A 17,898-nucleotide genomic window follows, 5' to 3' on the forward strand; every position below is an offset into this window, starting at 1 on the left:
CAGATCATACACGGAGGCTGGTAATCTGCCCATTAAACATCTTTGGTAATGTTGTGAGTATGGCCTAAGTTGGCAAAGTAATAGAACACATGGAGCACAGGTGTTTCTTCGTGTGTCTGTTTTCTGACCAAGCAAGTCACCTTACCATTAAGGAGCCAAGTGATCTGAGGCACAGGTGTACACTCAACTGAGCACTGAAGCACAAAATCCTGCCCTTCACTCACACTGCAGGATTTCAGTACACTGGAAAAGCGTGGCGGGATGTCCTTCACTTTAGGCCCTACAAATCAAAGCAAATTACACTATTAATAGGCAACTAAGAAAACCCAACATGTACCGGAATGTAAAAAATAATTTCCACAATGCAACGTAATAGTGGGTGCTTTATTAACACCACTGGAGCATTATTAACAAAATATCAAGCCAAGCCATCTTTGATAGAAAAGTGGGGGGGGGGGTTTGCAACAGTGAAGGGATGGGAGAGAGGATGCTTAACCCTTCCCTCACCAGCCTCTTTTCTTCTGAAAATCTGTTCCAGTCCACCGTATCATCCGCATAGGCAAATTCTTTTACCTGCTCAGGCAGATCTTACATTGCTCATTGAAAAAATAGTCCTTGGTGTATATACAAGGAATCCTTATAGGCTCCTTTTCGAGCCTATAAGCAGGGTAAAAATTTTTAAGTAATTTTTTAAGAGCTGCAATCTCCTACCAGTTTTTAATGAAGAACAGCTAAAAAACACAGTAATAACACTTGTGTCTGTATTATTGTAGCATGAATACTGTGCCTGCATAGCGTCACTATGAAGATGCATTCTGTTTCTGAAATATGCAGGGATCAAACTGTTGAGTGGTCTCGTCAAATCAGTGGCTTCCTATAGCTAATTCCCAAGAGGCTATGGGAAACAAGTATTCGGTGGTGTCATTGGGAGCCCATCTTTTCCTTCTCCCAGATCAGGAAATAATCACTCATGTTCTTTATCAGCCAAAGTGCCCAAGCAATCATCTGAGAAAACTAAGCAGCTAAAAAAGACTTACTTTTTACAGTTAATATCCACCTGGTTGAAGTCTGACCTCGAGCATTGGAAGCTGTGCAACAGTAAGACCCACTGTTTTCCAACTGGGTTTTTTTTAGACAGAAACAATGGATCCCATCCTCTTCATATATCTGGACTCCATCTCCCGCTTCCACTTCGGCTCCTTCCTTGAACCATTCAACATTTGCCTTCGGTTTCCCAGAAACTAGTTCATCACAGGTGGAGTATTAATAAAGGAAATATTTTTATGTTCATAGTTTCAAACTGTCCCAATAATACTTCTTTCCTACCAGCTATCCCCAGTTTTGCCCTTTAAATAGAAGGCTGCAATCTTCTAAGGTACTGAGAAGATACATAGGTCATCCATTATTAAACAAATTAAAAAGGTCATCGGTCAGCTGGTATATGGTGGGTTTCATTAGGCAGGTTGTCATGTTCTCAGTACCAAGGACATGACATGACACGTTTAGAGAAAGACTAATCTGAACATTCTGAAGACATCAAGAAAGAATTAGGGTGGAAATTATTCAGTACATCTAACTGATCTTTATTCAATAGGCTTAAAACATAGATCTTATTCATATTTTAAGTAGAACCAAGTACAGTGGTCAGGACAGTTTTGTAAAAAGACAACCTATGTGCCATTCTTCATTCACAGAAATAAATTAAGGAATAATTTGTATCATAGTATTTATTTTTATATCCTTCATTTTAATTTCATTTTATTAGACCAAACCCTCGTGATATATACTCAAAACCAACTGTATTGTATTTCATTTTAATTCTTTAACAGTGCAATCCTATGCATGTCTACTCAGAAGTAAGTCCCATTGCATTCAATGGGACTTACTCCCAAATAACTGTGTATAAGATTGTATCTTAAGAGAATTAATGACATAAAAACATTAAATTGACAGTCCAAAGCATTTGAAATTTCAGTTTGCCCTTCATCCACATCAGCTTGAACTCTTTGGGCTGATCAACACATACAGCAGATTAGGTGGTAGAGTGGACATCTGAAGGGTCCTCTATGTAAAAACAACACAGCAGGAAAAGTGGTTCTAGCTCTACCTGCTGTCTCCTATGCTAGTTTTCTCTTCGCAGGAAGTTGGTAGAGTTCATTCAACTACCTCAGTACTTTATCAGTACTGCAAGTATAGAAGAGGCCTAAGCAATGGTTCTTTCAGATTTCATCAGAGAGTGGGAAGTTACCTCAAAGGCCATATAATCTAACCCCCTGCTGATGCAGGAAATCCATTACTGCAGTATCCTCAATAGGTGGCCATCCCAGACTCTGCTTAAAAATCTTGAACAAAAGTAAAGATCTATTTACCTTTACATCTGAATATAACCTCTTCGCCTTCTAGTGCTTCTTGGCTTTGTGGACGACACTCAAATTGGGGAGGAATCCCTTGGGGCTCCCTCTTTATTTCTGTTGTGCTTTTCTTTAATCCAGCACGGTCTTCCAATTCCTTAGTCCTCAGACCACCGAGCCTAGTGGAGGGGGCAGCCTGCGAGCCTGCTGCCAATTGTTGCTTTGGCCTTTTCCCATCATCTTCTGGTCCAGAGGAAGTTGCTTTCAATTCTGCCTTTGGCCCAGGTTGCACTTTGACAGACTGCAGTGTTATGGTGCTTGATGTTTTTTGCAGGACCCGATAACCTCTCCCTTCTTCATTAAGTGGCTCTACATTGGGTTCCTTCAACTGTTCAGTTCTATTCGGTTTGGCTTCTTTGGATGAAGGAAGAGGGCTCTCTTTCTTCACAGCTGGTCTTTCTTTGGGTTCAAGCAAAACTTCGGTTGTTGTGGATTTGAGCTCTTTAGCAATCCCATTGCTGGTGGTCTTTCTGAACTCCGAGGTTTCAATCTCCTTGGTTGTGATGATGGATTTTGTAGAAGCACTGGATTTTGTTGATGTGCTAAAAGAGAAACACTTTTCTTAAACTAATGGAACAACAATTCGTAGCAACGCATTTGCACATCTTTCTTCAAAGCTCTTGATAAATATTAGCAAGCCGATTTTAAGCAGACTGTTGTGTTTTCTGTGTTCCCCACCCCACAAAAAAGATTTTGCACCAATTTTCTGAGATTCTGTATGAAGTGTGCCGACCTTCTCCCTGACAGGCTACTTCTGTATGTGCAGGAGGTTTGGTGAGCTGTGGAGGAAACATTCAAACATTCAATCCTGCACTTATAATATGAATGACAACAGGCCATCCACCCCAGGATCGACACAGACATGATAAGGAATGAAGAAAAGCCATAGCTTAGTACAGGGGTGTTGAACCTCCTTCACCTCGAGGGCCAAGTTTAATTTCCAAGAAGCTCTCGGGCACTGTATTCCAGTGGTAGGTGAGGCTGAAGACAACAGGGCCAAAAATACCAGACATGCCAGCATATTATAGCTAAAAGATGTTACTGACATTAAGGAGTAAGGAGAGGCCATTCAGTCTTCCAGAATGGAAAAAACCTGCACAAGCGCTGGAAAACCACCAAACAATTGGTGGACACAGGGAAAGGGATGGCACAATCTAGCATACCCCAGAGGACCAGGTTGAAAGCCCAGGTTGGCCAGATTTGGCCCAGTGGCCTGAGGTTCAACACTTCTGGCTTAGTGAGAAAGCTGGCATACAGATTGCACCTGCATTCCCAGGGTCAATCCTGGGAATGCAGAAGATTCCAGGGAGCAGAGCTAGAGAAAGGACCCTGCCTCAAACTTTGGAGAGCTGCTGACAGTTAGAGGTAACAACTCTGGACTAGGTGCACCAATGGTCTGATTAAGCTTCACGTTTCCCACAACTTCTGGTCATTGGCTTTAGTTCTGGAATCTTTGATGAACGGCAATGCAGAATCCATTAATAAGTAAATGAAATAAAGCCTTGATCAGGCCGGTGATTGACTGCACTAGTCATCTAGTATTGTTCTTCAGTAATTTAAAAGTTGAGATGATATACCTGCAGGAGTAATATTGGTACAGCATCTTGCAGTCAATAGTAACTATAATACTTCTAATTTATAAACTTTCAGTGAATGTGACCAGATGATTCATGGGGTTGTAAAAATTCTAAGGTGTGTGATTTACAGAATTACAGAGGTGGAAGGTGCCTCAAAGATCATCTAGTCTAAACCCCTGCCAATGCAGGAAATAACCTTTAAAAAAAATGGTTCCCTTGAAACATTCAGTTCCTTCATGACCCCAATGAGTGAGGGTTTGCAGGATTGGGAAGCAAACAGAAACACACTATAACAGCATACAATGCCCTTTGACCACTCAGACATGAATAAGTCACATCCCCAGTGTCATGGTCGCAGGGTGCTTCCACTCAGACCTGTCTCCCTAGGACCTCAGATATGAAGGGGGGTGGGTTTAACAGCACCCGAAATCTCCTCCTCCATCCTGCACTCTGCTGCCAGTAAAGGCAGAGCCAGATCAATCCAGCCACTTACTTTTAAAGTAAGTACTGCAAGCTGTTCCCAGAGGTCTCTCACAAGACATCCAGGGTCCTGGGAGGTGTCAGTCACTGCCACATCACCTTGGCCATGTGTGGGGAACCTTTTTCAGCTCAAGGGCTGTATTCAGTTTTGGGGAAGCTCTCAGCGGCCACTTTCCAATGTGGACACGGCCAAAGGCAAAAGGGGAGGGGCCCCAATGCTAAAAGTACCAGCACATTTTAGCTGTAAGCTCTTACTACCAGCAACTTATGAGAGGCACTTCAACCTTTTAGAACGGGGGGAAATTGCACAAAAGCCGGGGAAATTGCACAAAAGCCAGGAAACCTCCACATGATCAGTGGTTTGGGGAGAAAGGGTGTGGCCATCTGAAGAACCACAAAGGGCTGGTCTGGGACCCCAGGAGGACTGGATTTGGCCCCCAGGCCTGAGGTGTGTCCCCCCGCCAACCTTGGCAATGTGGCAGTCACCCAAGCCCTCTTGGCCACCATCACATGCCTCAGTACCCGTCACTGTAGTGACAGCTATGGCTGGTCAATCTCCCAACTGCCCTGTCCTCTCATGTTTAGGGGAGGAAAATGGTCATCTCCCCCATTTTCTTCTGCCCTGGCTCCCCTTGCCTAGGGAGTTGCATCCAGGGGATAAACCCATGGACACCCCACACAATCCATGTCTATACAGTTAAGATCAAACACATGCTAAGGCAAATGCAAGGAGGCCAGGACAGAGCACATTTCACCCAACCTGTCCCACCCATTGTAACTCCAGACTTATTACATATGACACCCACCCACCCAAGAAATCAGACAGTCCACCATGGGAAACCCTATGTAATTAGTAATTTTTTTCAGGTGATACAGGCACAACAATAGAAAAGACTTATTGACAAGCAGAAGGCATGCTGAAGTTCCAAGTCAAAAAGTACTGAGGGTGGTTTAAAGGGAAAACTCAAAACGAAGGGGAGGAAAATGGAAAAACATACCAAAGGGGATGAGCATACACATCTCTCTTAACAGAACCTGAAACGATGAAAGATTAAAGGTATTACAAAAACAAATATTGGCATTTTAAGCGGAGCATACACATTGAGATTTGTTTTAAGATACAAGAATTGCAACAGCTGAGAATTCGTTTTGGCCCTAAATTGTATTCACAATTCTGAGTCAGCAGTACATAATTCATTTCCAGCCACAAAGCATTTGCCTGCCCAGCCTAAAGAGTAAGATGACCACAACTGAGTTATTTCTGGAGCTAGGAGCAAAAAGGGCCCTGAAGAGTAAAATGCCACGTTAGAAAACACTCATTTCTGGACTAAATTTAAGGTGCTGGTATTGATCTTTAAAGCCCTAAATAGTTTGGGACATGGCTGCCTAAAGGGTTCATTTGTTCATTTGCTCTTATGAACCCACCCAGGTTTTAAGTACATCATTCTGGGATCTGCTCTCTGACCTCCCTTTAAAACAGACCTGTTTGGCAAGTACCAGAGACAGGGTCTTTTCTGTAGCGGTACCAAGATTGAGGAGCTCCCACCCTGGGAATCTATCAAGCCCCTTCTCATTGTGCTTTTAAGTGTGCCCCAAAAACATTTTTATTATTATTCTGGAAAGCCTTTTATTATTAATTTGTGTGTATGCTGACTTGTAATGATTGCACTGCTGATTTTTATTGCTTTCATGGTAATTATCTGTAGGCCACCTTGAGAGAAATTTTATTTCCAAAAAGGCAGGATACAAACGTGTGAGCAAATAAAATACATTTTTAAAAGATATTTTTGGTCAACAGTCCATTTTCCTCCTGAGATATTTCTCATTTTAATGTGCTCCTTCTGTTTGGTTCTTTGTTTGTTTGTTTCACATTTCTGTCCCAGTAAAGAGCCGAAGTACTTAAATATTTCCATGGTAAAGTCAGTAATGATACTGGAACCACCCACACTGCATTCTCACTGATGTTTTGCAGAAAGCATTTAACCTATTTGGCTGTAAGAAAAAAACAACCCTGAAAGTTGTGTTTCTGCATTTCCAATTAAAGTTGTGTTTGTGTCTATTCTCCCCACATGCACACACTGGGAAGCTGTGACTGGTAGTAGCTTTCCAGAGCAGATTAAACTTCAAATAGGGTTATCCATTTCAGTTATGCTCTGTAGAGCAGCAATATTATCAAAAGTAATAGATTCTCTTAATACTAAAGTAGTCTGGAGACCCTGGAACATGTTCAAGAGCCATCAAGGACAGACTGATGTTCTTTATCATCAGTTCTTCTGTTTCCGATTCAAGTCTTCTAAGGGCTCATGGAACTGGAGCCAACATGGCACCACCCATGCACAAGGAGGAAATATCAAAAGACTAAGGATAAGCCCCAGATTTGCAGATAACTCAGCCCCTAAATTTAAGAAAACCCTAATGTGTGTGTGTGGGGGGGATCATCCAAGAACAGCACCATAAGGACTCAGTGACATGGAATGTTGACTGACTGAGTAGGAAAAACATCTGACAACTGGGTGGAAGGGGAATGTAATGGAGTGGCTAGAAAAGGTGAAGGGAGCAACAGACTTAGGGTAGAGAGAACCACCTCATTGTCTGGATAGGTCATTTCCCATTTACACTGAGAAGCGATTTTGAAATGTCTCCAGGGACAGAAGTGAGAGAGCTGCCTGTAGAATTCTCAGTGGAGAATTCAAAGATTTAAATGTTGCTGGGACTGGGACAAGCATGTCTTATCCACCCCCAAATAAGCACACTGCAAAAGAACATAATGAAATGTGAACATGGGCACAGAATACTGGATGCTGGAGAATAAAAAAAGAAAAACTGGGGCAGGGCTGGGGTAAGTAGAGGGGGAATGGAATGGTGTGACTGGAACCGTGAACAGAAACACTCCACCCTGCAATGTTTTGTTGCAGAGCCCCATGAACAGAAGTGCTCCACCATGCAATGTTTTGTAGTGGAGCCCTATCAACGCTACTATTCAAAGATGCACATTCAAACCAGAAATGGGTGGAACAGGTGCCTTCTGCTCTGGGAAAGACGTGGTAGATCCTGGAATAAGGTAATTGCAATGCTTTGTAATAGACTAGGGGATATACAGTAGGTATGTGTGGAACTCTGTCTTGTGGGATCTACTTTTTTTTTTTACTAGGAACCCAAGGATCCACCAAACAGAGCGTGGTGCAAAGATATACACTTCAAATTAAAGAATTCTGAGCCATGGAATCTGTTTTGAATAACAGAACTGAATTGAACTCACAGTCCATCCACACAAAAATCCACTCATGGTTATCTCCAACCTTTCTTCATTTCAGCAGCATAATTTGGGGTGCTGGTATGGGTTGCTCTGCTATTGTTAAATAATTGGGAGCCAGACATCCTTGCTATTTACTGAAAACCATCCAGAGATCTTCCAATAGATCCAAATCTACATTCTCCCCAGGCCTAGAGGCTTCCACAGTTGTGTGGAAAGACTTGGCAAAGGCTGGAGACATCCTCTGACTCAGCTAAACATAATCTCTCATTCTATTTCCAGACTGAATCCAGAACCAAATGTATCCCCTTTTGGAAACAGCTCTTCTCCAACCAGAGCCCAAGATTTCTATCTGAATTCTGGTTGGGTGGAGAAGTGATTGAATGGGAAGCGTCATCCCTAATTAAATCTTATGTTTCTTTTTCAATTGTATTACATAGCTTCAAGAAGTGGTTCCTCAGCATATATAAAATAGGTTTTTGAGCAACAGGCACATTCAAATTGCATAAATGGAGGTAATGATTGGCAGAGCAAGAGATCACCAATTAAAACCTAGCACAATTGCAGAGAAATAAAAGGTGAACACAGAACCCTGTATTACCCCACCCCAGTACAGTGTACATTTGCACAGTCTAACTTGGTGGCACATAACTACTGAAAGGAAGAACGACATTTCAGATGTGCCAGCGTAGGTTTATATTCCATTCTTGTGCTGTGCTTTGGAGCTGTACACTGCACTTCACTTGGCTGCTGATTTCCATCCTAAAGTTTTATCCTCTGTGGCCATGGATTGCCTTCTTGGTTTTGAAAAGCACAAACTCACCGGCTCACGTGAGGTCATGAGTTGAGGCCTTTTATGGTCACAATATGAATATTCTGGTGTTTTCATCCCTATCTCAGACATCCCCTAACCTTTATGTTTGGTATTTGCTTTGCTTTATTCCATGTTTTTTTTTAAATGAAATGTCATTTACTTTACTGGCTTAAGAAGAAAAGTCATGCTGCCTCTGATCTGTAAAACTAAGGAGGGAATCATCTTGCCCTGCTGTTCTGATCAGGGCTGGCAGGGGCCCCCTTAATGTTTTTTCCTGGTCTGACTCTCCAAGTAGCACCAGGTGGCTAGATCTAGCCACCTTTTCCCACTATGCCCTTGACCTAGCCTCATTTTGGGCATAGTGAAGCGCCCACCTCAGGCGAGAGATGCTGAGGGACAGGGAATGGTAGCAAGGTGCTGGAGAACAGAGCAGTGTATACTGCTCAGCCTGCCCCTTGTCCCCAAAGTAAGGTTCAACTGCCAGATGAACCCAGTGGCTTCTGTATGTGGAATGGAAGGTGCCACCTTGTCCTTTGCCTCAGACAGCAAAATATCTTGGGCCATCCCTGCTCTGGGGCACTGTGGGAAATTAGAAGGGTAGCTGGACCAAGTCTTCCAGCTTACTGCTTTGTAAGAAATCAATGTGAGGATTTGCTTAATTTCTAGGAAAAAAATGATGCCATCCAAACACACCACCGTGGGATTGGAAAGCCCTCCACCCGCCCATCCCTGATACGTGGAGACTCTCTGGAGTTACAGTGTTTAAAGAAATGCACTTTGCACCTGCTCAGGGGCACTTTCAATCTACTCTTACCCCTTATGTGTAGGATTCAGCCCTAGTGTTAAAAAAAACAGGCTGGTGCACAGACACAACACAAAGCAAGCCCTGACTAAACCATAGTTGCAATTGCTCTACAGAGTTCACTGTGGATTGGGAACAGTGATTTTAGGATGAAGGTGGCCAGATGCAAAGAGGGAGAAGAGTTCCTTCAAGATCACTGATTGTGTAGAAGACTCAACCATATAAAGTCACAACTTCTTCTATACAACTACTAAAGGTGCAGGAATCCTGTCCTCCTTTGCACCCTGTCATCCTATATTGACAAGGTAATTGTGTAATAGAAAAAAATCTCTCCTCAAACGTCCAAGATTCAAATAGAATGAACAGAGCCTTGCATAAGAGCAAAAGATCTGCTCTGTCCACAGTGCCTTTAAATGCATCCTAGCCTAGCAAACAATGTTAGCGTGTCTGGGTTTTTAAAAATACTTTTGAGGGTCAGAGGAGGGCTGTATCTTAGCTGAAAGATGATCAGATAAGACTGAGAAGAATGCTTTCAAAACACTCAGATGTCTCTACGGCCAAAGCAGCATTATATGATCCTATAAACCTAAGAGGCCATTTGCTCCCCTTGCTGTGGAAAAATAGAGGGGGAGGCTTGGAAAGAGCGTATCTATACAAGAGGTCTACATGGTTTTGTTTAAATAATAATAATCCTGAATTTGTAACAGTTTACTATATTATCTGATTTTGCGAGGTAATGAAAAGAACTACAAAAGAGAGTTCGGAGTTGTAAAATGAGTTGATAAAGACAAGTATACTAAAGATACTATGCTCCTTTGTACTCAAAGCCTCAGACCTATACGAGAAACAAACAGCCCCTAAAGTGGAAAGCCAACCAGCATTTAGAACTGAAAGAGAAAGACAGCCAAGTAGCCGAACACGTACACAACACTGCCGGTGTCGTGAAGTGAACAGAGTGTTGGACTTGGACCGGGGATTCCCAGATCCAAATTCTTGCACAGCCAGAAGACAAAGCAGCAGGCAGAATGACAACATGCAAAGCACCATCCGCCAGCTGTGTTTTTCCACAGCCACAAATGAAACCGTCAGGATTGTGGTGGTGTAACCATTAAGGGCACGATCCTATCGATTGCACCCTCGTTCATCATAAGCCCCCAAATTCTGGGGCTTATGATCATCCTATGCAGAGCGGGAGGATCAGCAGAGGCGATCTTCAACTCCCTGTCCTCCTGCCCTGTATTTTTTGCTAGATGGGCTGTTTCTGCCTGTCTAGCTGAGGTACTTCGGAGGGGGAGGGAAGGTTCGTACCATGCTGGCTGCGAGGAGGCAGGGAAGGGAGCTGGATCTCTGCCTCCCCATTCCGAGTTCGGAGTGCTGTCTCTGACCTCGGACGGGGGACTTCCGACAATTCTATAACAATTCTATAACCGCTCAGATGCTGTCTAGGAGCTATGGGTTTGCCCTGCCGGGTGTTAGATAGGGCCTAGGAGTTCTGGATTCAGATCCCCTTAGTCACAGGGTAACCCTGAGCCAGTCGCCATCTTTCAGCCTACACTACCTCACATGGTTGCTGTGAGGATAAAATGGGGAAAACCATGGGCGGTATCCAATGATGCCGGTCCACTTACGCAGTTAACATGGTGCTAGTGTAAGCAGCCTCTTGCACAACACCAATAACGTATGCTGGCGTAACAGATTTTCCATGGAATCCCATTACACCAGGTAATGCTATTGGCATTGTGCTAGAGGTCCCTTATGCCAGCGCAACATCAATGGCATAAGGTGAACAGAAGTGTTAGATACTGCCCTGTGTATGTCTCCCTGGACTCCTGAGAATGGGCAGGATAAACAGATAATAATGATGAGCATAATTTTCACTTGCTGAAATTAAGTGCATTCAGGATTTTCAGCATGTCTAAAAGGAAGCGAAAACAGCCTGGATCTCCCTGTGGCCTATATCCACTAGATTAAAATGCAAGATTTAAAAAAAAAAAATCTGAATGCTGAACTGCATGCTTGGACCGCCACTTAAATGTCATTCTGAAGAAAGCAAACCAGGCTGGGAAGATGGGGAGGAAAGAAGAGAGGAGGAATTGGCTCAGCTCTTGGAAAAGCTTTAGTTGGCATGCTTGCATTCTTTCCCTTTTAGTCTGTTTTAACCATACCTTGAACCATGAGCTCTGCAGACACAGAAGCCTTCCCAGCACTATTCATCACAGAGCAAGTATAAGTTCCAGCATCAGCCAGCTGAGCATTTTGGATTTCCAAAAACTGGATGCCTGCTTTCTCAAACATGTTGAAACGATCATCTTTTTGCACCTGAATTTCACCCTGCACGCATCATGAAAAAATACCAAAGGTTTATAGATGCATTCATCGGTGGGCGGGGGGGGGGGGGGAGAGAAATACCTGTCAATTTCTGGCAAATTAACACTTCATCCTTTCCTATTTTCTCTGCTTTTATAATTCACCCCAGCACTCTCTGTGCCGTATTTCTATACTACCAAGAGATATCCCAAGAGATCAGACCTCAGACATTCCAAGGTATCTAATTTACACCAGGGAGAAGACTTATTCAGAATATGAATATTTCAAGCCCCATTGGCTTAAACGCAGGGCCAGAGTCAAAATACATTTTTAACAGATTTAAGAGTTTGAATCAAATTACAGCACATGGTTAAGCATCACGTTCTGGAAGCTACCACCTAGGTGAGTATTCAAATCCTCCATCTTGTGCTCTGCCCTCCCATTCATCCCCAGCCTCAGAACTCTGAAGCCCTTGTAAAATTGTTTACAAATGTCATGACAAGAAAAGGCAAATTCTTCAGACACGATAGGGAAAGATCCAACGGTTTCACAGCGCTAGCACTACAGACATTGTGCTAGCGTAAACCAATGTTAGCGCAACATCAACAGTCCTTGCTAGTGTGGCAGATTTGCCAAGGAACTATCGACACTCGGACAACAACAACAACAACAGCACTAGTACCATGACACTGATGGATCACTCCCATTGATGTGAACTAAGCAAAATGATGCTCAGAATTTGGCATTAAGTACAGAGTCCGAATATGAGGTATCACAGGCCATGTCTCATCCTGCTTCTATGGACTGCTTTTCATCTCACTTGGAACTATGTGAAAGACCACTGGTGATGTGGAGCCATGTTGTTGAGAGCCAGTCAGGAGGAGCTGAGTCCCATGCTGGGTAGAGTTCTATCTGTAATGCTTAGAGATGAGAGGGTGCCTGGGGGCCTTATAGAACCAGACGTTATTTGACTTCTGCTCAAACATGCTAATCTGGACATAAAAACAACAGAATGTCTTGTGGAACCTTAAAGGCTAACACATTTATTCTGGGATAAGTTGTCCACACATCTAAGGAAATGGACTATAACCCACAAAAACTTATGAAAGAATACATGTGTTAGTTTTTAAGGTGCCACAAGACTCTATTGTTTTGTCTGCAATACACTAACCTGGCTACTTTCTAGAAATATTTACAATCTGGAGATAGGTTCACAATCCATCCGTCACCAAATCCCCAACCTTCCCTTCAAGCTGTTGAGCAAATACTCACCTCCAACAATTTTGGGCACAACTGGATTCTACCAGTTTTCTGGAACCCCTATCAATGCTAGCTTTTGGCCTAGCTCTGGCCCTACCACCACCTCTGTGGCTTTGGTCAATACGCTCCACCTACAGCTAAGCCAATTAGAATGTATTGTGCAAGTGTGTCTGTCCGTGTGCCTGTCTGAATTTAAAACTATAGTTGCCAGTTCTGAGCATTCAGTATGCAAAGGTTTATACATCTAAAATTAAACATTCTTGCAACATTTCCCCCACAATGCCTCTCCTCATCTTTGTATGTAAGGTTACTCAGTAGGCATTCTTCCACTAAGTCTTGCATATCTTTCAGTGTGTATATTTGGATAATTTTATGGGGAAAACCAATGTGCCCATGGACACCTCTCCTGGGACCTGCCAAACTTCCTGCCCCTCCTGATTTTTATTTTAAAATTAAAACTTTTGGGGGGGTAAAACTGGGAGTCTAGCTTGCTGCAAAGCAAAGTGCTGCCCACCAGCATAATATTTATTTGCGTTCAAAAAAGTGTTTTGTGTTTTGGAGCTCAGACCCCCCTCTACTTGTACTTAGGTTCTTGGGCAAGTTACTTTTCTTTTAGTCTTGCTAACTTGGTTTCTGGGAAATGCGTTCCGTGACCAGCCATGCTCCGCATGGCAGCCATTTCATGAATAGGCAAGGTGCCCCCACGGCAGCCATTTGGTGAGAGTGCACATGACACTCTCAAAATTCCAAATGTTCCCACCAACCCAAAAAGATTGGGGACCCCTGGAATGAACTCTGTCTTACCATAATATAACAGAGGTGTGTGGGGAGAAAGACCGAGGAATCTACTTTCTCCTGGCGAGGTGGAAAACCTCAATGTTTGGTGCATCAGAAGGGAAAATGATCCATGGCTAAAGATACTGCAAAGTACAGAGACAGCCATAAAAAAGGCTTCAGTTCCATTTGTTTTAGAGGAGACCAAGTCAGATAGCCTCTCAGGGAACCATACCTTGAACCAAGTGGCTTGAGGCGGAGGTCTCCCTGTTACCTTACAGGAGAATCTACCCGTCTGGCCCTCTCGCACAATGACCCGGTTGGGTTTTGTCGCAAACTTGGGTGGACATTCACCCCAGATGCTTGGCCGTTGATCGACAGGTGGAACATTAAGTCTACCACTGAAAAGGAAATAATATTATCAGAACTTAATAACCCATCTGTCTACTTTTAAAATAAGTACAGCATCACTTCTTGAATCATGCTTCTTAATGAGTTTTAGAACAGTGTTCAAGTGATTAAAACAAAGAAGGCAGGAGAAAATATGGTGTCCCTTTGTGAACCAATTTCCACTTCTATCTTGTACTACAGTAAAGGTACATAATGCACACACCTCCCAGCAAGTCTGAAGGGTGCATGTGTCCTAGGAAGCAGAGGCCTGATCTTTCCCCAGCCATCCCCTTCAGAGTATTTGAAAGGAACTTTTGTCAAATTTTGCACACCTGGCACAACATACAAGTATTTGCTATCCTGTTACCCATATCGTATGAAAAGTACAACTTAGCTCTATGTAACAGTCTGAAATTGAAACGATGCTAGTGAGTGGGCCATGAGAGTGTTGGATCAATACTTGCATAACAAAGATTACTGCTATAAGGTTCTCCTAAAGTTAAACACCATTTTTCTACATGCCTTCGTCCAACATATGAACAACACACAAAAGCATGCTCTTTGCCAGCTCTGGTGGCTCATACATAACATTAAACAGCCTAACTGCAACAAACAATATAAATGTTCTACTGGGTTTGATTTTCCTGAATTATTCCACATTGCAGCAAAATCACTGTTATCAAATCGTGATTAAAAGGCCTGACCTTTCCACAGTGACCCTCTGGCAGAAATGTGTAATGCTGGACATGTGTTAGAGTTCCCCAAGCTTCCCAAAGCTCCCCTTGGATTAACTTGGAAATTACCCAAGTTCTTCCAGAAAAAAATCAGATCATTTCCCAGCCAATCCAAGGGCTTGGAAAAGTTACCCCCATTTTCGGATCTTTTTCCCCAGCCCCCCAGAAACTGATGGAGCTATAGTAATAATGGGAAAGGATACTGCTGGAGCCAAAGGGGAGGGGGCCCCCACCCTTGACTCTGGCTCCCACAGGACATTTCCCCATCCCCATTCAAGCAAATAGAACCTATGCAAACAGCAGTCTAATTTATCTGGACTTCTGGAACGGTTTAGATGTCTCTGGGCCACTCATCATGTGCTTTATGAAGATGCCCAAGTACAACATAACTTTGAAGAAAATCCAGAATATATTTTGCAAATTTCTGAGGAAGCTGCTGGTATAAAATATACGTTAATCAGTATTTTTTAAAAAATTGTTTGGATACAAAATTGCAAAGGGTTACAGGAGCTGCTTCAGATTTTTGTTCTAAGTGTTGATAAAACAACAAAGGAACTTTATCCGTTCTTCTGTTGGTGATCATTCTTACAGGTAAACTCAACAGAGATCTCCATGAAGTAAAACAGGCAACCATAATATAAACAAATTAACCTAGAACAGAGCTGGGCCACTCCAAGAATTATGCTGGGAAGGTTCTATGTAGGGATGTACAGACTGTGTAAAATTCACTCCATTTGTGCTTCGCAGATTGTCAGGTGCCTTTTGTTCTGTTGTCTGCCCACAGAGAGATGCGGATATTTTTTTTCACCGTGCAGAAAAATACGGAAATAATTACCTAAGTATTTATGTAAGTATTTACGTATTTACATAATTTTAGCGTGTTGTCCCCATTCCATTCAACGTTTCCTCAGCAGAAACTTGTATATTTTCCTACAAATTTATAGAAGTAAATTTCGGGAAAGTAAAAAAAAATCATCCGGAAGACCATGGACTCCGTGCTGCCTGAGGGGGGTGCTCCACAGTGGATTCCGCAGGTCAGATTCTTTGAAATCCAAGCTCATTTTAGTCCATCTCGAATTTCTCCAGCATCCCTAGTTCTATGGGAGCATAGCTAACGTGCACACTTTCTGTATAAATTTAACAGAGACACCCCAAAGGAAGGAGGTGGCAGGTTATCGTTGGGGGATATGTTGAATGCCTTCTGTAACTAGGGCACATGTGATAGATCTGTCACTCTTTGGCTCTGCTGGCTTTTGGAATAAATTCCTGGCACATTAGGAAATGTGAAAAATCTCCCCTTGCCTGCAAACTGAGGCAACCAACTGACCTACTAGTACTCACTCCAAATCTTATGAACCAAGAGAAATCTCTTTTAAAAAAAAAAGATCACAAGATGAGCCAAAGGATCAAGTGATTTGAGAACAGCCAGTTGGTGATGGAGGTTTGTTTTATACCAACATGTTTTGAACTTTTCTTCAGGGTTTAAGGATGGTGGTCCATAGCTTTTGAAATTCTTCGAATTTGATCATAAATATTCTAAAACTAGCCATTCTAAAACAAAAGCTGAAAGTGGGCTCCCAGCCATATGCTGCTATATCAAATATGCAGAGTTAAATTAAAAGCATTAAACATGGGGGTTGGGGATGGGCAGTGTTGGCCCAGCTCTGCTCATACTTGACAAACCCACAGAACAAGCTACTTTTGTGACAAATCATCAATCCCAAGTCAACAGAGTCAGTCACTTTCAATCATAAACAGCCTTGAAACAGGAGACAGTACTTTAGCACAACCCAAACCCATGCAACTTATGTTGCGCAATGGCTACGTCAATGGCAAACATCACAGCCACACACTAGCAGGTCATAATGAATGTGATCAGGTTGAAGCTGTGGGTTTCAGGCAAACCAAAGACATTCTTGGGCCATGTGCATTTCACAGAATAGCTTACCCATAAGCAAACAAGCTGTGCCCATCTCTTTCTGCTTCTGCAACATATCGGAACACTAAGAGAAACCACATACAACCTCAGCCCAAGGAGAATTCAGAGTGATATGAAGGCTATAATATGGGAAGATTTGATAATTCTGAATAAAATAAGGTCATGATGAAGATTTCAGTAGGCAGCTAGAAGTATCAAAGGCCTCAGAAATCACAAGAGTTGGAAAACAATAGATTTGGGCCTCACTCAACTTGCTTCCACTTTTAACTTTAGTAAAAAGGCAGCTGGTCTTGCCCAGTTCAGTAGTTCCCAGTGAAATAGGGATGAGTTTAAGGGCCCAACAAGACAACACATAAAATGTATTTCATGTTTGTATCATGTTTTTAAAAAATAAATAGCAGTGAAGAGCCTTCCTGATCGGAACCAGGACAGGACCCTGGCATATCAGAAGTGAGGGTGAAAATCAGCTTTGAAGCCAATTAGCCCTGGGAAGGAAACTTCCACTGGTGCTAACAGATGCTTCCTTCCCAGGGCTAGTAAAGGCTTTAAAAAACACATACAAACAGATACGTGAAATGCCTTCACAAATTTCACTTATTGTCTAGTTTAGCCCCAAGACTAATCATCTGAAAAGGGAAAACAAAGGGCGATGGGGTAGCTGTGAAGCTTTAAAAGGCTAGCTAATGTACTGGAATTTTCCATACTTCCTGATTGCAAGGAATGCTTTTGAGCATGACAAAATTAACATTAATAATAGCAAGAGGGAGTGGGTGTCCTTTTTAGTTATTTCAAAAGCTGTGCATGCTACAAAGCTATCAATAGATTTCTGCTTTAAGAACGTGAATGCCACTAGAATTCTTACCCAGAACTTTTGGCACTGGAAGGCAGACTGTACTTCTTCAAAACAGGTCCTATAACCAGAAAACAGAGACACACACAGTTATAAAAACACTTATCGGGACTGTTAAGGCTGGGGAATCAAGAGTAGATATGGTCAGGCACCTGCCAGAGCCCCCTGGATGGGCTCCTCCTTTTTACCATTGCAACCTGCCTCTAGCTCTGGTGCCTCTCATCTGCCTCTCACTCTGGTCCAGGCAATGGTGGTGGTGAGGTCTCACTGGCTCTCTCCATGACCAGCAAGCAAGTAATAGCAATTA

At 42.8% G+C, this 17,898-nt stretch overlaps 1 protein-coding gene across 4 annotated transcripts in view; it reads right to left on the minus strand.

Moving 5' to 3' along the window:
* Positions 1-17,898, minus strand: part of MYLK (myosin light chain kinase) — a 274,020-nt gene that overhangs the window by 144,401 nt on the left and 111,721 nt on the right. For all 4 annotated transcript variants that reach the window (XM_084807373.1, XM_084807386.1, XM_084807368.1 and 1 more), the window contains 7 exons: positions 17,604-17,652; positions 13,914-14,079; positions 11,503-11,668; positions 5,467-5,503; positions 2,370-2,953; positions 1,038-1,241; positions 146-280 (listed from right to left, as the gene is read on the minus strand). In XM_084807373.1, coding sequence (XP_084663499.1) covers positions 146-280; positions 1,038-1,241; positions 2,370-2,953; positions 5,467-5,503; positions 11,503-11,668; positions 13,914-14,079; positions 17,604-17,652 — 1,341 coding nt within the window. The remainder of the gene's footprint in view (positions 1-145; positions 281-1,037; positions 1,242-2,369; positions 2,954-5,466; positions 5,504-11,502; positions 11,669-13,913; positions 14,080-17,603; positions 17,653-17,898) is intronic.

This window comes from Heloderma suspectum, chromosome 1, assembly GCF_057233095.1.
Source record: "Heloderma suspectum isolate Gila_16-S chromosome 1, 16-S_ref, whole genome shotgun sequence".
Taxonomy (NCBI): Eukaryota; Metazoa; Chordata; class Lepidosauria; order Squamata; family Helodermatidae; genus Heloderma; species Heloderma suspectum.